Here is a 13,593-nt window from a genome sequence, read left to right as displayed (position 1 = left end):
ATTCTAGAATAGAATTTAAAATTCTTCTTCTTACTTATAAGGTTTTGAATAATCAGGTCCCATCTTATCTTAGGGACCTCGTAGTACCATATCACCCCAATAGAGCGCTTCGCTCTCAGACTGCAGGCTTACTTGTAGTTCCTAGGGTTTGTAAGAGTAGAATGGGAGGCAGAGCCTTCAGCTTTCAGGCTCCTCTCCTGTGGAACCAGCTCCCAATTCAGATCAGGGAGACAGACACCCTCTCTACTTTTAAGATTAGGCTTAAAACTTTCCTTTTTGCTAAAGCTTATAGTTAGGGCTGGATCAGGTGACCCTGAACCATCCCTTAGTTATGCTGCTATAGACGTAGACTGCTGGGGGGTTCCCATGATGCACTGTTTCTTTCTCTTTTTGCTCTGTATGCACCACTCTGCATTTAATCATTAGTGATCGATCTCTGCTCCCCTCCACAGCATGTCTTTTTCCTGGTTCTCTCCCTCAGCCCCAACCAGTCCCAGCAGAAGACTGCCCCTCCCTGAGCCTGGTTCTGCTGGAGGTTTCTTCCTGTTAAAAGGGAGTTTTTCCTTCCCACTGTAGCCAAGTGCTTGCTCACAGGGGGTCGTTTTGACCGTTGGGGTTTTACATAATTATTGTATGGCCTTGCCTTACAATATAAAGCGCCTTGGGGCAACTGTTTGTTGTGATTTGGCGCTATATAAAAAAAATTGATTGATTGATTGATTGATTGATAATTTACGATTGGGGCAGCACGGTGGCTTAGTGGTTAGCACTGTTGCCTCACAGCGAGAAGGTCGTGGGTTCAGTTCCCGTGGTCTTTCTGTGTGGAGTTTGCATGTTCTCCCCGTGTTTGCGTGGGTTTCCTCCGGGTGCTCCAGTTTCCTCCCACGTCCAAAGACATGCAGGTTAGGTGGATTGGGATCTTTAAATTGTCCTTAGGTGTGCGTGTGGGTGTGTCTGTGTTTGTTTGTCTATTTGTGGCCCTGTGACAGACTGGCGTCCTGTCCTGGGTGTACCCCGCCTCACGCTCTATGACTGCTGGGATAGGCTCCTGCCCCCCCACGACCCTTAATTGGACAAAGCGGTAGAAGATGAATGAATGAATGAATTTACGATTGGGTTGGTAAATTATGATATTGAGAGCCCATATGAAAAGTTGTAGGCATGTGTGATCATGTCAAGGCGTGGCACAAATCGGGTAGACACAAGTGCAAACTCTCACAACTGATGTGGCTAGAATCAGGTTTAATTGTAGAGACAGGCAGGGATTCGGCACACAGATGGTACAGTAGCGACGGCAAAGGTACAGACAGATGTGAGGCTGAAGCTTGGTCCAAAAAAACAGTCAAGTACAAAGGTCAAGTACAAGTTCGAGGGCAAAATAAGGTCAGATACCGGCAGGCTGATCAACACGAGACGTGAAAGCTGGAAAGTGAAGTACATTCAATAATTGAGCAAGGGACTGTGAGACTGTGAGGGCTTAAATAACTGGTGTTGTAATTAGTGGAATAAGACATGTGTCAGTGAAGGTTCTGGAAGGGGGCATGACCAGGGAAGACAAAGGTAAGTGCAAGAGAGTGAAGGCAGGAAAACACAGTGGAGTGATGAAAGTAACAAAGGCACGTGAGCAAGTGCAAGAGTGGGAGTGAGTGAAAATACAAAGCAGACAGAAACAAAGTGTGAGACAAAAACACAATGGCTGGTGCAGTGATATGGAGTGGGAACATACTTGGACAGGCATGAAGGAAACATTGAACTATGAACAAAGCTAAAACCAAATAAAATATTAACCAGACTGACCCATATCAAAGTATAAGAATACAAGCAACAACTGATGAGCAAAAAATAAACAAACTAAAACCAGTGACCAAACAACAAAATAAATCATAAACAGAAAATGCTATACATACAACTGGGACACAACTGGATGAAAACACTGAAGATAAATATTAACCAAAACCAGTGATTAAGGCATAATAAAGCAACACAAAATAAATGATAAACAGAGTGTAATGAATACTGTAACTAAAGGAACATAACCAGACAGGAAACATTTGCAGGTAAATAACAACCAAAAACTGTGACCAAAGCATAAAACACACAATGTGATGAACAGAACTAAACTACAGCTACTTAAGGAACCAAGAGTGAACAAATACGAGGACGATTGACAGAAACAAAACCAATGATGACATGAACATGAAAACCTAACAAGAACAAGAAACAAGACCAGCTGAAGCATGACTATGATACATGGCATGATTAAGAAATACAAAAGGCTCAGAGCACAAACGTGGAAAAAAGACTTCAAAATAATAATAGCCGGACCCAACAAGGCTGGATCATGACACGATCATTTATGTTAAAGTTAAGAGCGTTTTTGTATGGCTACCATGCCGGCTGCTATAACAGCGATGTGTGACATCACATGGGCACAGAGGTTCACAACTCCGCCAGTGTTGCTCTTCAGTATAGAAGGGGCAAAGCACATAAGCGGCAATCAACATCCCGGATTGGTATCGGGTTCCGATATTGATGTAATTCGAGGATTGGAATTTCCTGATTCAACCTGTGGGATTTGCAGATAATGTAGAGAAACCACATCTGTGAAACCTCTCGCGTGCCTCTGCTCTCTGCTGTTTACTGCTGAACGGGAGGAGATGAGGGGGAGTGGGAAGTTTCTGCGCTGAACGCAAGCTGTTTCTTCCGTGCATGGCACCAGAGACGAGTTTCAATTCACCGGTAACAGCAAATTTCCGCCCAGCTCTCGGGTTCAAATGGTCTGTGTCACAGAGCATGAATTTTCAAAAAAAAAAAAAAAAAAAAACTGAATTGTTACTGAAAATCAGCCACTTCAACGTCCCGAGGCTGTGATGTGAAAAACTTTCACACCAGCTCAATGCACACAGTTGAGGAGGACAGCCAAACAGAGATTCACTTTCTCTCTGCTGAATGGGGGAAAACCACCAAAATCCTTCAGTGTTTACCCAGAGTTACTCCCGTGAGCACCACTGATGATACATTTAGATATTTAGTTTATTTTACAGTTGAAAGGCTTCGTGTTTGCTCAGCAGGAAAATGGCAAGTGAGGGAGAGACAGAGAGAGGGAGAGAGTGAGCAAGAGAGAGACAGAGAGAGGGAGAGAAGGGAGAGAGAGAGCGAGAGAGAGGACTTTTACATTAGCTCGTGTTTGACGTGTAGCTTTCTGTGCTCATGCTATGGCACAGCAGTGCTGCAAGCGGTCCGGGTTTTTTTTCTGATTGGTTAAAATTGTGTCAATAGCGGCATTTATGAAATTGTAGAATTCTGCTTAAATGCCGACTTTCGGTGGATATTTCAGTTGTAAGAGCTCCTTTTTTTCATTGATACACATCAATCGTTAGTTTATAGCACTGTCTGTCTTCCAAGCTTTTCCTTTAATTTCCAGCTTCACACTCACCCTGTTATACACATCACGTTTCATTTCTAACATCCTCTTAGCATGCACTTCCTTCAGAATCACCTTTTGCCATTTCAACAGACAATGCTTAAGCCACTAAAATGTTACTACTATAACAGTTTATTATTTATAGTGTGGTTGTTCTTAATTAACCTACATGAGAACACTAAAAATGATCAACATTTTCTTCTGCCATTTTTGTTGGAATAGTTTTGATTTCTCCAGCATTGACAAGACATCGCTGCTAGCTGTACATATTTTGTGAACCATGGTCGGCTCACACAAATCTTAAACCAGTTTTTGATTGGCTGCCATACACACAGAAAAATGGGTCTTTGGCGCAACTACTGGCAAATGTTCCAGTATTTTAAGTATTCAACGCAGAAACCAGAGGAGAAAATAAACACTGGGGCCATAGTTAATAAAAAGTGATAAGCCATGCCACAGACTGCAATCTTTTGGCTCCCAGGGTGCATTCAGCCGTCGGATCTCCTGTTTTGTATCTGTGGTCTAAACAGCCGTAGAGCTGCAGCTTCTTGAATGTCACTATTTCAGGACTGATGTTTCTGTGGGCAACATGTTTGTGCCATGGCAGATTTGCGAAGACTTTCTATTGGAGGAGTTTTCAAACAGTTTTGTCAGTCGGCTGTATTCAGTCTGCAGTGACAATGTCATGACTTCAGTACTGTAAATTCTATACATTGCAAACTTGTTTGTTTACAATCACTCGTTAATACGTATTTAAGCATTGATCAAGCTGTTATGAATTGCAGAATTTCTACAATAATTTTCGATACATGTGAATGACAGGCTGCACTTTTAATTTATAACCACAAGAGGTCAGGCTGTGTCCTTGTCCTGTGTCATTCCTGTTTGCCAGGATTCCATCAGCAAAGGTACCTCAGTTTTCGAGGGGGCTCTTAAATGTGCTGCAGTGATTCCTTGACAATCCTGAAAAAGATTTTCTAGCTGTTAATGAACATTTACACTGTGTTGTCTGCATATTGGCTTATACCATAAAGAATACATGCACTTCTTAATATTGCAATATATTGTTGCTGATGATTTCTTTTTCCTCTAATTTTAATTTTAATTTTATTTGTCTTGCACACAGTAGTACAGAGCACACTACTGTTTCCTTGAAACAAAGTAAAGAATAAAACCACCCCACCCACAGGGCAAGCAAGCAAACAAACAAACAAACAAACAAACAAACAAACACAACTGTGCAGGTCACATTCATGATGTTTTGCTAAATTTATCAGAAACATCCTCCCCTGACCATCAAACAACATTTCCATCCCTTCCTGGGCCAATTAGTGCAGGAAGAAACCTTCAAGTGTGTGGGGCTGTTTGGTTGCCATGGGAACAGGATTTTCCTGATGATGGAGGATGGGCGTTACTACTGCCAGTGACGTCACTGAAGCCCCAGTTAAATGATCCCAGTGCACGTGCCAGGGGGCATCACAGACCAGTGGTCTCAATAATGAGAGAGAAAATATCTGTTCATCAAGGCTCTATAGCTCAGACCCAAATCAGTCATAAATGTCACAATTTCAAAAGTCTTTCAGACCATAATGTTATTGTCATTTCAAAAAATAATCTCATCCTTATTGAAAATCATGATTCTTTCTGAGAAAAAAAAAGCTAAAACAACAGGGGAGAGAGAGAGGAAGAGAAGAGAGGGGGAGGAGAATATAAAGACCAGAGGAGGGGAATTAGAATCGTCAGCAACAACAGGCATGCTGTCTCTCTCTCTCTCTCTCTCTCTCTCTCTCTCTCTCTCTCTCTGCCAGGCTCTTCCATCTCATCCTCCATCCTTCGTTACTTTCCTCACTACACTCCTTCCCTCCTCTCTGCTGATTTCACCTGTTGCCCTCCGTGCCTCCCCGTTCATCGTCTCCTCTCGCTCCTCCTCTCCTTCGGACCACCATGGTGAACAGGTAACCGCGCGGCTGAGCTGAGACCATGGGTGCCTGCCTCTGCAAAGGTCACAAAGGTCAGTGCCTCAGTCCTCCTGTCTGTCTGTGTGTCTGTCTGTCCAACAAAACACTTTAACAAAAGTTATGTCCTGTGAAGGTCAAAGTGGAAGAAGATGATTTTTGCGACGGCAGGGTAGACGGTAAAACCAGCTGAATTGTGTTTATTTTAGGCAGTAGTCTGGCTGTGATGTGAATACAGACACGTAACTGGAGTCACATTGAAAAGGTTTATATCTGAACAGGCATTTTATTTCGCTGCCCAACTTTGGAACGACTGTCAGAATCAGCAGAGGACATCAACACATTCGTTTGAAGTTAACTGCCAAAATCGCTGTGACTACGGCGTGACTTGTACTGTGACGTGATGTGACTTGGATTTTTTTTTTTTTTTGGTTTGTTGCACCTCGACTCAGTGACTCCTGCAGGGAAGAGTGAAAGCTGTACGATCTAACATGTGTTTGATGGAAACACAACGTGATGAGAATACGCTCCAAGAAAGTGTTTGAGGTCTGAGTTGAGACATATGTGAATGTGGACAGAAGTGTCCCTCAATCAGGTTTGTCCTTCTGCCGAGAGGATCCAGTGAGACTGAACACTGCGTGCAGGCCTGCTGTTCCTTAGTCACTGTGACTTAAGTAAAGAAGAGGGCATCACTCGCTGTCTGTTACCATAGTGTTTCCATAGCGACAGCCACTTGTGTTTAGGACATCTCCTGGGGGAACCCCGGTGACGGTATTGGCGCGTGCTTCCTCTGGACTTTGTGCTGATTTCAATTATCCATCCCAGCTGACCTGCACTTCACTTCCTCTTGTCATCTAATTGAGGTTTTGAGTTTTAAAATAAGATAAGTCCTGCATGTAAACATGTACAGCCCCCTTCCCCCCCCACTACCACCACCATATCCACTCCCAAGTCCCATTTTTTACACTTGGTCAGTGCCCCTTTCTCTCACGATGTGGTGACATTGGTGCATCATTTAGTGATGGCGGGAAGACGCGTTGTTTGGCATCTGCTACAGGAAACACTGATCTATGCTGTGGTTACAGCGAAGGTTATGGTTCGGGGTAAGGTTACCCGATGTGTCGGTCAAACAATCAGTCAAAATGAGCCTATTGCATCAAAATGTGACACCTTAGGTGTGAGACTGGATTGCCCACACACAATAAATGTGCCAATTTGTGTGTTTCATTACCCACAGAGCTCCATCACCACATGACAGTACCACATGACTGTACAGAAGAATCTCAGCCGTCCTCCGTCAAGGTTTGTAGAAACCTTCTCACCTGTTCCCTGTAGCTTCTCACAATCCATTTTCACCACAGCTGCTTTTAAAAATACATCACACACTGTTTGGTGAGAATAGCTTTGAAAACCATCAGTGAACTAAATTATAAATTTAGTTCCACTAACTTTCAGTCTGCTAACTTTTTTTGTTGACATAGTGAGTAAAGCTTAACAATCAAAAACATCTGTAAAATCTAAAACCTTACATGTTAGTTCCTTCCTGTCATATGTTTTACAATATGCAGTCCTCCCCTAACAAAATGAGGCATGTACTTTCAACATACAACGCTGGTTTTATTTATAAGCAACTAATTTTATCGACATTAATGGCAACTCTGTCATTTTTACAAAGTGAAAATATAGCACATATCTTTTAAAGTAATGCGCTAATTCTGAAGGCTTGAGTGTTAACAGACATGCGTGTAGAAAGGCACTATGGGAAATTCAAATGATCTCCTCTCATCACCCCCGTCAAAATGCACAGAACACTGCCATCTACGGGATGGGACTATGAATAGACCAACATATTTGTGAATGTCAAACAGTGGTGGGCACAGATAACCAAAAAAATTAACTTCAATAACAGATAATCAGATAACTGAAAAGTTATCTTTGATAAAGATAAACAATAAACCACCCAAAAATGTATCAGAAGTTACAGATAATTGATGAATTCCAATATTGTCTCTGGTATATTTATAACTACTAATAAAACAAATTTAAGTTTTAATGCCACAATAGCTTCTAGCAATATTAAAAGTAACAACAGACCCAAACAATGAGACCACACTTTTGTCTTTGAACATTCTGCCCCTGCTGGAAGCACTTGTTCACTACAGAGCTCCCAGTAGAGAGACTCTGAGAGCAGCCATAAAGCCAACTCTCTATTAGTTACAACGCTCCGGTCAGGCGGAGGTCTTGAAAAATAAAGTCATGCTGACTTATGGTTTTGATTTATAAATAACATTAATACCGATAGAATAACTCCATTAATATCAATTCTGTCATTTGTACAAAGTTAAAATATAGCATATATCTTTTAATGTTGAATAATGCACTAATTCTGAGGTTTTGTAACAAACACAGACAGATCACAAAGGATTCTGGGTAAAAGTGCCTCTGCTAAACACTGATTGGTTCAGTCATTCATTATGTAAACCAACACGTTAATGTGACATCTGTCGTGTGTTGGTGTTTACAGATAAATGTGCTTTTGTAAAATATTCCATTTTTTTTTATTTGTAAAAACAGACATTTTTACGGAGCCCTGAAAGTGTCATCGCAAAATGTTTTGCATGTGGACAGAATGTGCGCACGTTTTATGATGTTGTAAAATGTGCTTTACACTGTACGATGATTTTTCAAGGAGGAATTTTTTGGACTGAGTTTCAGGTTAATCGCGCATCCTGCATCGTGTAGTGTACTTGGAGTAACAAGCTGCGTTTAACATCTCAGGACCACCTCCTGATCGCCGATCGTATGGTCCAATTAAAATCAAACCTGTTTGATATTATTGTGGTCAGCCGTCGTGAGGGTATCCTGCTGCTGAAGAGCTACAAGCATCTAACCGCTCGCACTGTGCATGTGCAAACACCACAGAGCTGTCTTGTAATGTTATTTTATTTATTTATTTTTTCTGCTGTTGTTTTGTTTTGTTTTTAAACTTCATTTGTAAAAAAAAAAAAAAAAAGCCATTTGCAAAGCCAAAAAGTTGATTTGGTGCCCAGATGCTTAGTACTTAGGGCGAATACTGCCATGAACACTACTGGCCAGTAGATGGCAGTAGAGGCCTTGAAAACAAAATTCCAGATAATACCTGTCTGCTACATTTAAAATGCGTGGAATTTAACAAACACAAATACAATAACAATGTCTATAAACCCAGAGAATATATTCATGAGAGTTTTAGGCATTAGAGTTTAATGCTGTTGTCCGTGGAGCCTGAACAGAGTGTCTGAAATGCAATTGTCCTGTCGTGATTGTACTGAGATTACATCATCCTACCCATAATGCACTGCTGGAAACAGCATGTGCTCACAAAACCTTAAAAATTAGCACATTACTTTAAAACTAAAACATCTATCTGATATTTTCACTTTATAAAACTTCAGAACATTATAAAACTATGGTGTTAAAGGAAATTATTTTTTTTTTTGCCTTTTCGTCTTTGTCTATAGAGGATAGAGATGCTTTTCATAGAAGCGGCTCTTTTCTATTAGCAGAGGGTATAACTGTCCATCTGTTACAAAACTTTTAACAGGTAGGTGCTGAACTGATTTCAAATTTAAAAAATGCTTGTTGCTGTTCAGCTTTGTTTATTTTGTTTATCAGTCTAAAAGTTACCAGACAAAAATTAATCAAAAGATAATTGGTCCGATAATGGTTTTTAAAGTTATCTAAAAAGATAATCCGATAATGAAAACATTATCTTTGATAATGATCTGTTATCGGATTATCGGAAATGTGCCCACCACTGATGTCAAATGTCTCAGTATAAGTGGATCACTGATCACAAATGTTGCAAAATCCAACACACAAGTTACAGCAACTTTACAGGGGGTGTTAGACATAATTACATAATTTAGGGCACCTTCACACATAGTACGGATGTGGTGGAATTGTGCATAAAGTGCGCATGAAGCAGGAATCGTATGCAATATTTTAAAAATTGTAGCTGCCTCCAACATGCATGTGTTTCACACGTGTGTCACGCTCCCCCCTCCCCCTGAAACACATGTGGCATACATGTGGTTTGTGCCCGCCGCTCCCCCACCATATGTGTGCATGCTGGGGGGTATGGGTTCACAGACATGATTACATGGGGGCTGGACAAGCAGGTCAGAGTGCACACAGCACAGTGAGTTGCCTGTGTGGACCCTCTCCACACACTCGCTGTTGATGTAGATGGGTGGGGGGTGGGGTGTCAGATCTGTTCCTAAGTCCATGATGATCTCCTTTGCTTTTTTGGCGTTCAGTACCAGGTTGGTGTCTGAACACCAGGTCATTAGCCTCTGAGTGTTTCTTCCTGTTGTTGGGCTCTTGAAGGGCTGGTGGAAATTTGGGAGTACAGCTTTTAAATTGGTCTTATTAACATCCCCAGCTATCATGTGAATGCCATCAAGGTGGGCCCACTGCTGCTCATTTATGCCGTTCAGCAGGAGAGAGAGCGCTGTGCTAGCATTAGCATCCGATGGGATCATGCAAACGATCAGAGAAAATAAGGGCGGTGTCGCAGACCGAACAGTCCCCCCTAAAATTCGGTCCACCCTGCCTTCACTGCCCATACATTATTTCACATCTCAGCAGCGTCATTTCTGAGCGTCAGCAGCGATTCTGTGATTATCACCTCGTTTCTGCTTCAAACTGCACTCCAGTCATCATCTATCTTAGCGACAGATATCTGAAGATTTTGTACAACAATCATTTCCACATAAATTCAGCATTATTTCATAATAAAAGATGGAGGAAGCGATCAGAGCGCCGCAGCAGCACGCCTGAGTCTGACGTGCTGCTCCGCCTCCGTCATTTCAGAGCGTCATTAGCAATTCATTGATTATCACCTTGTTTCTGCTTAAAACAGACTTTAGAATGATTTAAGAGGCTTTTCTTTGTCACCTGATGGTTAATAATCACATTATTCCCTTTGGTCGCTTTGGGTGAAGAGAGTCAGACTCAGAGAGTGAGTCTCAGACGTGCTGCTGTGGTCCCAAATGATGCATGCGCAGTGAAGGCAGGACCAGTTTTTAGGGAGGACCGTTTGGTTGGTGACACCAGCATCTAACAGACGTGTACTCGATGATCATGCTACTGTTACACCAATCCTCATGCACATAAATCCAGAGCCCCCCCACCTCTGCTCTTGCCGGAGTCCTCAGTCTGATCCCAGCGGTGCAGAGAGCAGCCAGGTAGAACATCTGTGTGAGTTGACATTAATACGATTTCTAAATTCAGGATTTTCTTCAAATGTCTACAGTGACTGTGGGTCTCTCTTTTGCTCATTGCCAAAAAGTGACCTCTGTCTTGTCTTTGTTTGAAATGAACGAAAATGGTGTTTCAGTCGTGTATGAAATCATAAACTAAACATTGAATAGGACACATTTATTACTTACTAATCAATATTGTTCAGTAAGAAAGATGCCTTGCAAAAGTAAAAAATAAATGAAGTAACTGAAAGGTTTTTTGTGATGCTGCAGTTTGTCACAAAACAAACGCTCATGTTGCACTCAGTTTTCACACTTTGCTCATTTCACATGAAGATGACTGCTGTACTGTGTGTGCACGGGCTTTAACGTATTGACTTGTAACCACAGTGCCTTGTGCACATATTGATTTGATTTAAAAAGCCTTCTACTTTTAGTGTGAACAATAAAACATACTTTAAAAAGTTGATTTGCAGTCTGTCTTGCCATATTGTGAGTGTGGACGCCACAAGGGCATTGATCAAACCTTGTTCAGCTGGGGCATGACTGCAGCACAGTTTATTAAAAAAAAATGCAGGCTGTTGTTGTCATTATCACCATTATTCTTGGAAAGAAAAACATGTGTGGGTTGAGTCATCTCACACATGATGTGATTAGGAGAGCAGGATATTGTGCACATGGCTGCCTGGAACCTCATAACTCAGCTCGCAGTGATTTGCATGATTTAGAAGTTCAGCTGAAGGATTACTTGCTGAGGTTAGAAAAAGTAAAGTTGGTTCATGAAAGCTAAAAATCAGAGATAAAAACGTGGTTGTCACCCTCACAATGCTGGAGAGGCTTACTTTGAACACTGAGAGGTGTTTGTCTGCAGATAAACAACGTCTGTAATTCAATTTTTTCAATTTATTTTCCTTTATATAGCGCCAAATCACAACAGAGTTGCCTCAAGGCGCTTCACACAGGTAAGGTCGAACCTTACCAACCCCCAGAGCAACAGTGGTAAGGAAAAACTCCCTCTGAGGAAGAAACCTCAAGCAGACCAGACTCAAAGGGGTGACCCTCTGCTTGGGCCATACTACAAACATAAATTACAGAAACAATTCACAGAACAATTCACAGATGAATATGCAAGAATTGCTGATGGTGCACAGGACAGGAGGGTCGCCAACACAAATACAACTCCCATCTGTGGATGGAGCTGCACCTTAAACAGAGAGAAAAAACAGAATCAGGCATCAGAAAGACAAAAAATACTGTATAATTTGTCAGCATTAATCAACAAGAAAAACAGAAGAAATACTAAGGTGATCACCGGCCTATAGCCCTAAACGTCAATAAAATTTATTTAAAGTTGAGGCCACGGCCCACTCCAATTACTAATAAAATGAATTAAAAGAGTAAAAAGTGTAAAACAAAACTGTACCAGTATGCTAGCCATATGAAAGGGAAAAGAAGTGTGTCTTAAGTCTGGACTTGAAAATCTCCACAGAATCTGATTGTTTTATTGACGCAGGGAGATCATTTCACAAAACAGGGGCACGATAAGAGAAAGCTCTGTGACCCGCGGACTTCTTATTCATCCTAGGGACACAAAGTAGTCCTGCACCCTTACAACGCAAAGCCCGGGCCGGTACGTAAGGTTTAATTAGGTCACCTAGGTAGGGAGGTAATTTTACAGGTTAGTAGTAGAACCTTAAAATCTGATCTCACTGGGACAGGAAGCCAGTGAAGGGATGCCAAAATGGGTGTAATGTGGTCGAACTTTCTGCTTCGCGTCAAAAGTCTGGCTGCAGCATTTTGAACCAATTGGAGAGCCCTAATGCTAGACTGCGGTAAACCAGAAAATAGAACATTGCAGTAGTCTAATCTAGAAGAGATGAACGCATGGATCAGGGTCTCAAGATCAGCCATAGACAGGATGGGACGAATCTTCGCTATATTTCACAGGTGGAAGAAAGCAGTCCTTGTAATATTTCTAATATGGAGGCCAAAGGACAACGAAGGATCAGGTTCCTCACTTTGTCAGTGTGATGTAAGACACACGAGCCTAGGCTGAGTGTTAACTGGTCAAATAGATGCCGATGTCTCACTGGACCAAGAACCATCATTTCAGTCTTATCAGAGTTTAAAAGTAGGAAGTTTCTAGACGTTCAACTTCTCACTGCTGCAAGGCAATCTTCCAAGGATTTTATATGAAAGAGATTACCAGCAGTTATTGGCATATATAACTGAGTATCATCTGCATAGCAGTGAAAGGTAATCCCAAAACACCGCAATATGTGCCCAAGGGGTGCTATATAAAGGGAGGAAAGCAGGGGGCCTAAGATAGACCCCTGTGGAACCCCAGATTTCATGTCACTAAGGTTAGAGGTAGTGTTACTGTACAAAACACAGTGAGAACGACTGGTCAAGTATGACGTCAGCCATGCAAGGCAAAATGATTTTCCAGCCTATCAAGTAGAATATGATGATCCACTGTATCAAATGCAGCACTGAGATCTAAGAAACAGAACCGCAGTGGTGTCCAAATCCATTGTAAGCAGAAGATCATTCACCACTTTAGTGAGAGCCGTCTCTGTGGAATGATATTTTCTAAAAGCAGACTGCAGTGGCTTAAAGAGATTATTCTCAGTAAGATAGTCTACGAGCTGCCGTGACACCACTTTTTCCAGAATTTTAGAGCAAAATGATAGATTTGATATCGGCCGATAGTTTTTTCAACACACTTTAGGAACAGATCCAGAAGTTAGAGAAAGATTAATAATTTCCAGCACAATCAGCCCAAGAGTGGGCCACAGGTCCTTAAACAGTTTTGTTGGTATAGGATCAAATAAACAGGTTGTGCTTTTTGTTGATGTTACGAGTTTCATCAGCATGCCTAGAGAGATACTATCAAATTCTGTAAATCTAGGTAATACCTCAGTAGTGGTGCCCACCTCAATAGCAGGGTGTAGTGGCTGGGTTAAGGCAT

General features: G+C 41.7%; 1 protein-coding gene across 1 annotated transcript in view; it reads left to right on the top strand.

The window, feature by feature from the left end:
• Window positions 1-5,227: 5,227 nt before the first annotated feature.
• The window catches only part of fam131c (family with sequence similarity 131 member C), an 81,750-nt gene continuing 73,384 nt past the window's right edge, over window positions 5,228-13,593 (top strand). Inside the window, 2 exon segments of the mRNA XM_034171955.1 lie at window positions 5,228-5,435; window positions 6,617-6,681. Of these exon segments, the coding sequence (XP_034027846.1) occupies window positions 5,405-5,435; window positions 6,617-6,681 (96 nt within the window). The 5' untranslated portion in view covers window positions 5,228-5,404.

Source organism: Thalassophryne amazonica, chromosome 6, assembly GCF_902500255.1.
Source record: "Thalassophryne amazonica chromosome 6, fThaAma1.1, whole genome shotgun sequence".
NCBI classification, from domain to species: domain Eukaryota; kingdom Metazoa; phylum Chordata; class Actinopteri; order Batrachoidiformes; family Batrachoididae; genus Thalassophryne; species Thalassophryne amazonica.
This window is presented reverse-complemented; position numbering and strand designations above follow the sequence as displayed.